Source organism: Rhopalosiphum padi, chromosome 4 (genome assembly GCF_020882245.1).
Source record: "Rhopalosiphum padi isolate XX-2018 chromosome 4, ASM2088224v1, whole genome shotgun sequence".
Taxonomy (NCBI): domain Eukaryota; kingdom Metazoa; phylum Arthropoda; class Insecta; order Hemiptera; family Aphididae; genus Rhopalosiphum; species Rhopalosiphum padi.
In genome coordinates, this window is record NC_083600.1 from 53,911,541 (window position 1) to 53,925,527 (window position 13,987).

At 26.5% G+C, this 13,987-nt stretch overlaps 1 protein-coding gene across 2 annotated transcripts in view; it reads right to left on the minus strand.

Moving 5' to 3' along the window:
- Nucleotides 1-862: 862 nt before the first annotated feature.
- Nucleotides 863-13,987, minus strand: part of LOC132930331 (neurobeachin-like protein 1) — a 107,731-nt gene continuing 94,606 nt past the window's right edge. For both annotated transcript variants that reach the window (XM_060996160.1, XM_060996159.1), the window contains 14 exons: nucleotides 8,928-9,052; nucleotides 8,627-8,765; nucleotides 8,246-8,405; nucleotides 6,205-6,318; nucleotides 5,975-6,127; nucleotides 5,571-5,887; nucleotides 5,324-5,455; nucleotides 4,950-5,168; nucleotides 4,659-4,881; nucleotides 4,368-4,570; nucleotides 4,086-4,276; nucleotides 3,665-4,008; nucleotides 3,388-3,536; nucleotides 863-1,584 (listed from right to left, as the gene is read on the minus strand). In XM_060996160.1, coding sequence (XP_060852143.1) covers nucleotides 1,446-1,584; nucleotides 3,388-3,536; nucleotides 3,665-4,008; nucleotides 4,086-4,276; nucleotides 4,368-4,570; nucleotides 4,659-4,881; nucleotides 4,950-5,168; nucleotides 5,324-5,455; nucleotides 5,571-5,887; nucleotides 5,975-6,127; nucleotides 6,205-6,318; nucleotides 8,246-8,405; nucleotides 8,627-8,765; nucleotides 8,928-9,052 — 2,608 coding nt within the window. In that variant the 3' untranslated portion in view covers nucleotides 863-1,445. The remainder of the gene's footprint in view (nucleotides 1,585-3,387; nucleotides 3,537-3,664; nucleotides 4,009-4,085; nucleotides 4,277-4,367; nucleotides 4,571-4,658; nucleotides 4,882-4,949; nucleotides 5,169-5,323; nucleotides 5,456-5,570; nucleotides 5,888-5,974; nucleotides 6,128-6,204; nucleotides 6,319-8,245; nucleotides 8,406-8,626; nucleotides 8,766-8,927; nucleotides 9,053-13,987) is intronic.

The following is a 13,987-nucleotide window of genomic DNA, read 5'->3' on the forward strand; positions in this document are numbered from 1 at the left end:
ATTAATAATTGTTATTTTAATCTAATTAATTCATTTGGACTTACCTTATTATAATAAACATAATAATACTAAGGAGTGATCATCATGTTTTCATCGAGATAAAAATATACAACTTTATATAGTCACCAAATAAACATTTTAATATTCTTCATTGACAATAAGTAAATAAATTATATTTAATAAATAAGTGTCAAAAAATTTAATACACTTACTCACCTACAATAAAAATAACAAAGATTAAATTTGTAAACAAACTTATATTCAATGTTTCAGTATTGAAAAATATTATTCATAAAGATAAATATAATTGAATTAATTAAAAATAATCAATGCCTAATTGGTACTATTATAGATATTATTATTAGTCATCAGGTACTATGAAGTTACCTATGCCTTTACTCGTAGGAGGAGATATAGGTGAAATAAATTTCATCGTTAATTAATTTGAAAATGGTCAAGTACAACCGGAAAATGGAGGTTTGGTACAAAATTCTGCTTCAATTGACAATCAAGGACAGCGCGTACCTCCTCTCACTGGGGCCTTATAATCGTATTCACAATTGGAGTTGCGCGGTTTTTTTTTTGTCAGGACGAAGGGTCACAATATAAACGGCTAATATCTCGGATATATTTAACATTCAACAATCCTAAAGCAAAATACGATGGTATAATGATGGATAATGCCGATCAAAAGAGAAAAATACACGCATAACATTCCACAGGTTACAAATATTTTTATACATTATTATATTTATATAATAGTTTTAAAATTTTTAGAAAAAAAGTGTGAGTTGTGTAAAAGTCATTAAAGTAGAAAGGAATAGTACAAATTGAAACTATAAAATTTACGCATAACGCAATGTCAAAGAAAATGATATTTTTTATTTAATACTTAAAATAATAATCGAGTTATAATAAATCGTACAATTAAATCACAATAACAAAACCGACGTAACAATAAACTAATCAATAATAATATTATTATTATTCCGTATAAATTTTGAACCATATACCCGAAAACTAGATAATACGAATATGAATTAAATTTAATACATAATATAAATATAATATTATAATTGATGATAGCTGATATTGTTATTAGCACCTAAAAAAATCGAATTAAGTCACCATCGAACATATAATATGTAGTATGTATATATGAGCAATACAATTGAGGAGATACGTTTTTATCTATAATATTTGGCAAATCGATATTACATTAATATGTCTTAGAAATTAATATTATATCATAATAATATATTATATTATATTTAATGATAATTATAATAATAATAAAATAATGAATACAATTTAAAACTAAAAACGAACTAACGTTTTATACAACAAGAGTAAAATGTCTATAATAGTAATAATAATTAAAAATAATTATTATCGTCGAAACGATATCATGTTATTGTTTGAAAAAAGACTCGACCGAGAAGATATTAATTATTGTTTGAATTTGGCAATCCAATTACGACGATCTTTCCGTCTCTAAGTGGCGCCAATAAGTGCGTATTGCCTGGCGTCGCCACCACCGTTTGAATCGGAACGTGCAGAGGGACGTCGTAGACCGGATGTAGACTGTAAAATAAGTTCGAATGATTTTGTTAAAATAATAGAAAAATATATTATTTATGATAATTCTTCTACTGAACGATGTAAAATCCGTCTTAATGTTATGTATATATTATACATATATTTACTATTATTTTGTTTATTACTTTACGCGACTGTGAGAAATAAAGTTTTGATTTCTTTACTCGTTTTAATAAATTTAAAATAGTAAGTAGCCGATTTAACATATAATATACTTAGGTAATAGAATATTATAAACATATATTTAAAGGCAACAACATTGTCACTGAGTTATGGATTATTAATATAAGCTTAACTTAAAACTAGAAACACGATAAACTTAAGGTTTACCGTTCCTAAGATTTCCACTTCTTAAAATATGTCATTCATTAAATTTCAATTAAAAAGGACCATAAGTGAGCATTTTTATCTTGTCTACTCATTTAAACTGTGTTCCGTATAATAAGCTATATACAAATTTGCATTGTTTGAAATCTGAAGTCAAAGTTTATAATAATTATCATAAAAACAATATTATGTAAATTACTAAACTTTGATAAAATCCGCTTCTGCGACTAGACAATTTGTTTTTTTTTTTTACCAAATTGTGCTTTGATATAGTACTTGTGTTACGGAGGTATCATAAATCATTGTCTATATACTTTGTTAATCATAATATTATGTTCTATTAAACTATTATAAATCTTTTAATATTTTTAAATGGACACAATTTTTGAAATCGTAGATTTTTCGATAATCATTTAACCAACATTTTATTCATGTAAAAACCGTGTTTAAATAAATTTAACAAATATTATTTATGTTTGAATACAACATCAACAACAAGTTAGTTAAAATAATAAGCTATTTTAATGGATTTGTAAATATTAAAAATGTTTAAACCTAGAAAATTATTAATAAATATATAGCTAAAGGACTGAAAAAAAAATAAAGAGTCTAATAATATAATGGTTTTCCAGCAATCATGTAATAAAAAATATTTTTAATTGTTTGCTTTGGTGTAATGTAAAAATATTATTTATTTAAGTTGCCAATTTAATAAAGTATCTACTTAACATTACTTTAGGGTATTATATTTATTATATAACATTTATAGTTTATATTACTTATGTCGCATTGTATAATTTAGTATGAATTGTTCTGGTACAGTTTATATTCGATTATAGTCAATTATTTAACTTTGTAATTGTGTATGTAGTACTATAATTACTAAATCAGCACCAACAATGAAATTCACAAAAAAACAACATTATCTTGTTAAGGAACCTACACTATACTTTTAAAATAATAGGACCGCAAGTCTTAATTGCTGAAGAGATTAATTTGTTCATTGGTGTAACTGAGCAACTAAATAATTGAATAACGATTTTCTTAAAATGTTATTATAGTTGCCTATACTCTATTCCTTAAAAACAATTACTATTGTGCTCCAACCACTAACTATATAATATTCTACTTCAAACACTTTTAATATAGTTTTAGTTCAAAAACAGTTTTTAAGGGATTACAGTTAATAGCTGAAAAATGTTTAATTTTAGTAACGATAATAATCCAGACCTGTTGTCATAAATTAATTTTTGTTTTAAAATTGTATTTAAAAACCTAAGAAAATAGTTAGGTATTGACTAATGTTTAACAATTATTGATTATCCACTATAATATATTTACTATTAATTGTTATGCTACCGACATTTAAATTGAAACCAAGCGGTGTTAGTTTGTACACATATAGTTTTTATAAATTTAATTTACATAAGTACGTAATTTTAAGCATTCCTTTATACTTACCCTAGTAGTCTACTTAGCGTTAGATCTCCTGCATCGTCGACCACTACTAAACAGTCGCCTATAGTTGTAATACCAGTCACTTGAGCTGCTACGTATTTCGAACCTAAATTATCACCGTTACAGCTGAATACATGGACGGAATGGTTTTTCTAAAAATAATAAAGCCATAAAATGTATTTTTAACGATAAATAAATTTGAGTATACTTATAAACGATTACATATTATGTGTAAGTATAACTACATAAAAGTTCAGATAAATTGATACTTCTATCGTACTTTATCTTTAGCCGAAAAAGCGATATGTCCTTGAAATGAAATTGCCACGAATGTTACGATGGACGGAGGGGATACACATCCTAGAGGGGTGAGGCAGTGGACCAAAAGCCCTTGGTGTATGCTGTATACATTAACGGTGCCATCTTGTGAACCAGAAACGGCCATATCCAGTTCCGTAGCGATCGCTACACAGATGATGGGCAAATCATGACCGAGAAGCGTTTGGAACGGTTTAGGATTCGTATTGTTTGCATTTGAAACGTCCCATACGACCGAAGTACAATCCCTCGAGCCACTTATCATGTACCACCCGCAGGAGTCTAGTGCCAAGCATGTCACTACGTCTGAAATCGTAACATCGATTATACATGTATGTATTATTATAACGATCTTATTGAGTAGCCGTTCGTAATATGTTTACCAAAGTGTCTTATGACAGACGAAACGTATTTGTTTTTTGAAAAACTGAACGTTTTCACGCTATAGTCCCAATGACCGGCAGTGAATAAATATTTGGCGTCGTGAGATACTGCAAACAAGTGACTGTTCATTTCAATGGACGGATGATACGAGGAAGATCTCATTGGATACGCGCTTGGGTCTTTTTTACCCCTGCAAGCGAAAAACAAAAACGATCAACATTATTGTCGCATTCTACTAGAAGCCGACCAAAACCTGATTAATTAATAATATAATAATTTACTTTAGCAAAATATGCGATTGGTCCACTTCAAGCGTGAATCCTTTATTGGAATGTCTGTCATATGGCAACCACGAGTGCCTGCCGATCAGAGAGTTATCACACACTGTTACCAATGTATCGTCAGTCATGAACGTCTGTAATAGTCCTTTAGTCCCCGACCGAGGCGGACTCAAAAATACCATTGGATGTTTATTGTCTGTTATCTATAAAAAAAAGTGAATTTTACAGTTAGCGCTAAATTGTATTTTTTGTTATCTTTTATACGTTCATTATAATAATTATTAAAGGTACCTCGACGTAAAATGTGAATAATTCTGACAGCATCATTGTTAGATCTGGTTTTTTGTGATCCGATTTCATCATTTTTTCTAACGCCTTGTCTAACGATAGTCTTAGTGGATGAGGTTCTTTTAACAACTGACTCGGAGTTTGTCCAAAATTATTAATCATGCCTTCTACGGCTTCTCTTTCTATGGGATCGACAATCGCATCTAGATCAACGGCTCCCTCGTAACTATATAGTACAAGTATTACACGTTAGAAAACGGATTATAAAAAATTATCTGACGTCCTTAAAGTCACCTGCAATAATAGAAAACATTCATAGCATCCACTGCAGCTTGACCTTTTTGCTTGTATCCGAATATTAAATCGATCCACTCGTGAAGATGACTCGACACATATTCAGATTCTAAAGCTTTTCGGTGTTTGTATATGAAATCTTCGGGACTGTCCGCCCAAGGAGGAAGAATAACGTCACCGATTCTTTCTTTAGACGATTGTAAGCGACCCAAATCAAATCTATAATACAATTTATTTGAAATAATATTTGTTTTCTTAAAAAATACACACTTAAATATATTATATATTTATTATCTTATGAATATAATATTTATATTTTCAGTATTTATTTTTATTGAAAAGTTAAAATATTATTTATTATTTAAAAAACCTACTTGTTCATATTTTTTAAAAATTCTGGGAAAAAGAAAAATTCTGGTATCAGTTCTTTGACATCATTTGGCGTATCCATTAAAAGCTTCCAAGTTTGCGCGATGGAATGGAACTGACGATCAGCCACATCGAATCTAAAATATTGTTAGATACACAATAATTTTTCGGTAATAATGTCACATAATATAATTTAATGAAAAATAATATGTGAGTCATAATATTTTGTATTTATAAATAAATTAAATTAACCTCCCGCTTTGAAGCTCGATATGCAGAGAAGTAAACGGTTCAACTCTAACCAAGTAATGGAGTACACCAGCAGAATTTGAATAGTGTGTACCATAATGAAATTTTCCGATAACTCCGTTTGGGTCTTCGAAGTTTCTGTACTTGGCTTGTACATCAGCCTCATTGTTGGGATTCACAACACCCACGGGTCGAGATAGATCTCTGAACGTTTTTGGATCGTTCAAATCTAGTTCTTCAGATTTATAATCAGCTAGCACCCACGGGAACACTGGGTATTGTGACAGATCATTGTAAGTGCGGCCTGCTATTGTATTCAGCTGGGCGTAAAAAATAATTATTAGTTGAATCATAAATTTGATTACAATTTACGATAAACCTAACTGACGCTATACAGTAGTACTCACTTGCATTAAATATTCAAAGTTTGAAATTTCTCTATTAACCCACTTCTGTGTACAGCCAGACTTTCGTAAAAGGTCTTGTGGGTGTCGACTACTATTAAATGAAAAATTAGGTGGATGCACGCTATAAATTGAAGTCAATACTTTCAAACGAATCTTAAAATCATAAAAAGAATAATAAATACATTTAAAAATGCTAATACATAGTTAATAACCTATTACTGTATATTTACTTTTGTTGTAAAGTTAAGAAAATAATTTGACTGGTCCATCAAGAAAAATTCCAAAGCACTTCTACGTAGATTGTATCGTCGTAAATAGACATCTCTTAATTTTGTCATGGACCACTAAAAATAAACAGATCAATATTGATCAATATGTTTAATTGTTTTTAGCTCGTTCCGTAATTAAATAAATAAATTATTAATGCATACATTTGTTTATAATTATTTGAAATTGTATTCAACATATATACGTATATTATGTATAATTTTAATGTGCTTCATTATCATACATTTATAAAATGTTTTTTAATTGTAAAACACCCCCATACATTGAGACGTTAAATTTCAAATACTAACAACTGAATGCAACTGAAACGATTATTATTGTTTAACAATGAGATTATTGATGTTTTATTTTAAAATTAGTTACACGTGACATGTTATATACACAGTATCGTTGATACACCCGAAACACATCTACTTAATAGTTATTTAGTTAAGTATGTATCAGTAGTTAAAAATATGAATCGAATAATACGATCCAATTTGAACAATTTGGGTTGTATAATTTGATATATATTACTTTCACTAGACACAAGGACATGACATACTCTATAGTGTTGCCAATAATTAGCACTCCTATGAATAAATGATGTCCGGTTGTAAATTTCACTGTCACAAAGAGTAATACGATGTGCGCACTTGCCTTTAAAAGAAAATAGAAAAGCTATAGTTCTATTATAGTATTATTATTTAAATCGATTGTTTTCTAAACATGTTTGTTGTTTGATTAAATAGGAACACATGATTTTAGGTTTTATCTGTAATTATTAGTTAGTAATCATTTTTAGTAAATAATACAAATACATTATACACGATTAACTTTTAATTTTCTATATACATTTTTAACTAATTTGTCTAAGTTCTATTAAATATATATAGCAATAAGATAAAGTTTTTGTAAAAGGTTTAAAGAAAATATATATCTAATATCCTTAATTATTTCTTTGAGGAAACGTGTATACAAATCACTATTTATAGACGTATTTGTAGAATATAATAAATTAAGGAAATAATTTAATTAATGTAAAATTTTAATTATATAATTGCTGAAGTTGGTAAATATAAATATATAATTTTTCTCAAATAATAAAATTTTTTTTCTATTTTATTTGTTTTTCTAAAAATATAATACGATAAACTATTTTAAGAATAATTTAAATAATGTTGATAATGCACTTACGTATAATATTTAGTGTTTGAAGTAACAAGAAAGTGAAACATTTAATTTTTATTAATACTAATATTGTTTATAATTTTATTATTTATTAATTAATAATAATATAGTCCATAAGTTGTAGTTTTAATCATATTATACAATTCCTTATAAACTTTTTTAAAAAAAAAAACAAATTTTATTAAAATACTGAAATATTTCAAAATGTTATACTTAATGAAATTTTTAAACACTAATTATTATATTAAATACTTTATGAGTAGTATATACAAAACACAAATATACCTATACATTAATACATTCATATGTATCATATAAAAGTCCAATTTCGTGATCTAAATTATAAATTATAATATACCTACTAAGGATTCAAATAATGAATATTCTATCATTAAACATTAATCAATATATTAAAATATGTATATAATTATATTGTATACAATAATATACTACATGTTATAAGACATATTTTATTCTTATAATTCATCATCAGAATTTAATATTATAACTAAATAATACCTAATATGTTCATTGTTCATATTTATTATTTATGTATTGTAAAATATAATTTAGCTTAAATTATATTTTAAAATTACTTGTTATATACTTACTTAAGTTACAACAAATTAAATTAATAATAATAATAATAAAAAAAAGGAAAATTTCATAGTTTATAAATTTTTGCCTAGTAAAGGCATTAAGGACATTTTAATATTAGGAGTTGATTTTGTTTTAAATGTTTAAATTATATGAACAAAATTCCTATTTTGGTCAAGAATAATATTTAATGTATAAGCAATATTAATATCCTACCTTAAAATCATGTCTATCGCAATCCTCCGTGATCGGGGTTAAATCATGGAAGTACGCATGTGTTGTCGATATGACTAATCGTCCTTTTATTACACTCATCAAAGTTACTAATTGACAGTCAACTGACAAAACCAACTTTTCTTTTCGTTCATTGTCCTCCCTAAAATATACATAGAAATTCAACAGGTAAGCATTATTAAAACTATATTATATATAATTTAAAAAAAAAATAAGGATTTAATAGTTCAGTTTTTTTTTTATAAAAATACCATTATAATATTTTCAGTGTTAAAATTTAAAAAAAGAAACATCATATTTTAACATTTCATTAATAAATCAAAGTATACGGCAACTAGAAAAAAAATGTTTAAATGTATTTACTCTGGATAATTCATTTTGTATGAAGCTATATCTTCATCGGGTAACATTTCACCATCTTCTTCTACCAAACTTCGAACAGCTACTTGTGGCATGCAAGGCGGTATTTCCGGACAATCCATCATACATTTAATACCACCGCCTAAACATAAAGTGATGCAATTGAAATTTTATGAAAATATTTAATAGTTAAATGTTTATTATATAGAAGAAATAATAAAGTCAAATATGATACATATTTTAAAATAATATAGATTATTTTTATATTTATGAAATTTGTTTTAAAAAATAAAATGTTATTTACCGGCGTTGTCTCTCAAATTACTAGCATTTTGATGGTTGTCAAAATGATAGTTGGGACAGAGTTTGAGTCGCATTCTTGAATAATTTTCGTGTTGTGATAAAATCCAGTGACGTTCCGTGGTTGACCTAAAATTACAAATATTGTTAAATTATATAAGAAAGACACGAGCCACCATGTAAAAATATCATTTATAACCACTCGTATACATAACCAAACGAACCCATTATTTGCAACACTTAATATTATAATTATTATTATAATGGTAAATTAAATATTCATAATACTATTTTCGTTTATTAAAAAGTAAAAAGTACTAACAAAACGCTTAACAATAGCTAAGCAATTACTTTCTGTTATTACAACTATTGCCAGTATATAGCTGTGAATTTACAACACTTATAAACAAAAGTAAATTAATCCATAACTGTATGTTTATTAAAAAAGTTAGAAAAAGGAGTTAATACAGATAACAAGTGACTACTACCATGGTTTGTTATATTATTAAATTGTTTTAAAGCAAACCGTCGAATTAAAAACAATTATAAAACAAAGTTTAGATAAAAATTAAAACCACGATACCTTAAAATGCTTTAACTTTTACATTTCCATTATTTTTCTTAGTGCTCTAAGAAATTACACAAATATAGTTAAATAATCCTTTATAAATACCAACTACTCGTACATTCGATTTTCAGGGCTATTATGAACTATTATACTTCCAAAGTAATTTTTTGCTGCTCATGGAGAATTGTTCATAATTAAGAGTAATAATACCGTAAGACAAATATGTTTCTATTTGCTGAGAATCTAAAATATTTGATACTAACAATACCATTGTTACCTCATTAGATAAGTAAAAAACATTAGCATTCCTTCGTCCTCGACTGGAAGAATGTCTAGGTCGTTTAAAATCGATGTATAATTTTCGAGTTGAATAAAATTCTAAAAATGATTAAAATTAGTTTAAATGCAATTTAAACATATTTCGTCCTTAACATTATTATTGTGAAAAAATCAATCATGAAGACGTGATACACTCTCATTCTGCAGGTACTCAGGCATGTCACTTAAAATAAATAATTTCACAAATTTCTGTTCAAAATTAATATTATAGAGTCTAGATTTTATATCTACGTTTTCTTATAGGTGATATTGTAACTTTTTCGTTTAACAATATGTAACAATAGGATATGACATTATTTTCTTAATATTTTGATTTAGTATTGTAAAATTTACATATTTTGAATGTTTTACTTTAGATTTTTGTTAGACATAAGTAATAACGTTATAATACGTGTCAAAAATAAATTCATATACAATATATTATTTGTATAAAACACCATGAACTATTGGTTATAACTTTATAAGGTATTAAGTATTCTGGTGATTGTTAAAATTACCATTAAAAATCTATAAAATTAATTTCATATATCACATACTAGGTAAGGTAAGAACTAGGTATAGGTAGATTAATGTTTGTTCGCTGTATTAAATTAATTTTTAAGGATTGCATTTTAATTTTCATTGAAAAATAATATTATTATAAAGATAAGTACGAAAAAAAATTTGAGTATTGGTACCTAATTATAATACCAATCGAAATATAATATAATATCGAATATCAATGGATTCTTAGTATTTACATATATAACTATGTCACTGTGGTTTACAATACCTTAAAAAACGAACAACTAAAAATAATTTATAATTAATACCTAGTCAGATTAAAATAAGCTAGAAAATATTTTGATTTTAAACCATATAAATATAGCAACAACAAGATTGTGTAATAAATTGTATACGTGTGCTTTACTGTATGAATAGTATGTAAATATTAATTTTATCCAATTATAGAAATATGAAATACAATTTGACATTAAAATGTTCACCTATCTATAGTTGTAATGTTATTAACTAAATAGTAATAAAAGGATAAATGCTCATTAGTATAGTACTGTAAATTACAAAAGTAAATATATACAAATGACGCGCTATTGACTGCAGATATTATATGTATATAAATATATAATTTATTTGTAAGTGATTACTTCCACTACTTTCTTAATATCGACTACCTAGTACCTACCTACCATATTAGTTGTAATTTATAAATAAAATATTTTGTTAACAAAAAAAAAAATATTTTTTGCTTTTAAAATACTTAATACTTGCATAAGTTATTCAAGCCAATAATTTGTACACAATTGTACAAGTGTTATCGATTTTTTTCACACGCAGTGAACACGTGAGTTAAAAAAAAAATAAGTTCTATAATATAACCACGTTTGGTTGATGGACAAATACTTAACATTTGTATCGCGAGAGTCTCATTAACACGCATAAATATAAGTGCAAAATAATAACTGTCAAATAAATCGCATTTACATTATTTCATTGCCAGTCGGTTACATCGTATAGAGTGTAGGTAATGTTATTAATTATTATACGTTCGTAGGTATCCCTACACGCCTAACCATATTATATCGGCCGAAATAACATCACGAGACATTGCACAATTTTTTTTTTTTTTTAATGTTCGTATCAATGTGGAATTACACAGAACACAATCATTATACGGACGGTTCCACATAATAATATAATAGCACAGATTTTGTTTATGATCATAAAATATAATACACAGTAGTATAATATGCGCATTTTCGGGGAAAATAAATTATGTAATAATTAAAGCGTCTTGTTATGGGTGGGCGGTATAGTAATGTTGGCGTACGGGTGGTGGGGGAGGCTGTTACACAATTGCGGTCGTCGACGAAGACGCATAATCGCGCTTACATGTCACACATAATATTATACTGTGTATAATAACAATATACGCGATAACAATATTAAAACAGTGTTGCGTACTGGACACACCTCCGCCGAGTATATTATACGTGTACAGCGAACCTTCTTTTCGTAACTATAACAATAATAATAATTTAGGATCAGTAGCGTACACCGATTTATTATCACATATTGTAAGGACGACCAGTTATCGCTTCATGCCATATTAAAATCGGAAACTGGAAATGCCCCGAAACGTAATACGGATCATCTCTATTTGGAAAATAATAAAAAAAATATTATGGTATTATATTGTACAATGGGATATTTAAACAATTTATAACTTATCGACAGATCGTGATGCGTGTCGATATAGTTAGGTACATTCGTATGGAAATGATTTCGATATTGAATGTTATAGGAGTACAGACTACACGAAAAAATGTACTGTCATAATGATAATTAATAGTATACATGAGTATATGACACACAGTGCATTATAATTTAAAAGTTATAAAATTGGTCTATACACTCGAAATTCTCATACAGTATTGTTTGGTATTGTATAAGAAAAATATAATGATTTAATATTCAATTTATATTTAATTACAATGAAATAAAATATGAGATGATAATTTCAGTATATATTAACGTGAAAGGAATCAAAAGAAAATATTTACGCGCCCAGTAAAATATTTTAAATCTTATATTAATTGACGTGTATATTTATTATTAATTAATAATAAAGGTATTATATAATATATAATATTATACAATAGGTACATTATTATAGTTTCCAAACGTACCAAATGTAAAATGCAAACATATATAAATATTATATTGTTTGCGCATGTTTTATATATTATGGACAAACTGAAACGGACTGATAGGTAATATAGGTCCAGTTAAAAATTATTATTTTATTCATCTACACGTCATAATATTATATTTAAGGTACTTATAGGTACCTAGTTGTCTTCATGACGATACGACAATTACCTAATTACACTTTAAAGTACGTCAATATTATTTTAGTGCTGCAGTGACATTCAAAATAAATGCTTATAAGACTTAAAAAAATATAATAATTACTCAGAATGGTTCATTTTGTCATCATAGAAAAGACGTAACATACCGAGTGAACGAGATTGAAACAAATCGGTGCGATTGTTCGAGGACGTGGAGACAAATATTTATCAAAAAACATATTACAATTTACTGTGTTAAAACATGTTTAGAGTAATCGTTTAAAACTTTTTGAGCTAAAAACCTCAAAAGATACACTCTTAAAACCTTAATTATTAAGAATTACTATTCACATTATTTCAGTCAGTAACGGAAGAGTTAAGAAAAATGTTTTATAAACAAGACTAAATTATAAGTATAATAAATAAGATATCTACACAAAGTAATTTGCTATTACCGTAGTGTATGTATGTGGCAGATGGAGATATAAGTTATAAAGTAGGTACCTATTTTTTATAGTATAGGAAGTATAAGAATTTAAAAATATTACTTTATGATTCATTTTATAATTATCATATTATAATATTCATATTAGTATATAATATTATATTATTTAAAACAAATTTAAATAAATTTTGTTACCTATTTACCTAAGTTACTTATTTATAGACATATATATGTAAATTTAAAGTATATTAATGTAATTTTTAAATCCACCTTTCAAAACAGGTTAGTAATGTAAATAAATCGCGTTATTTATTTATATAAAAAATAAATATAATAAGCCCACTCTAAATTATATTATGAAAACAAAGCTATGGAATACATTTGTATTTATATATAGATACACATCAACAGAATGGTTATTACGTCTTATATTAATGTTATTTATGGTAATATGGAATATTAAATAATGACAGTATGTAAATCAAAAACTAATTCATTGTCGCGGCGAAGTGAATCCAATTTAGATATCGATTCTACAGTTATAGGTACCATTATAAATAAATTAATCCACTAATATGTAACGACTAGCGTACTAATAAACTTTAAATTGATTTTAAAATGTAATCGAAAAATCTCGAAGTACAGTAAATATATAGTCTATTTGATTAAAGTTCCTAATCACAAGGTAATAACTTGTAACAACTAATAGGATGTGAAATACTACTGTGAAGCGCAAACAAATCGCAGTTGAAAATTATATCAAATTTTGTCTTAAAAGTACCCAAATGTATCAGCGTTAAAGTCTATGGTTGGTATTATGATATAAACCACGAAATCATATTATTTCACGTCCAAAAAACCAA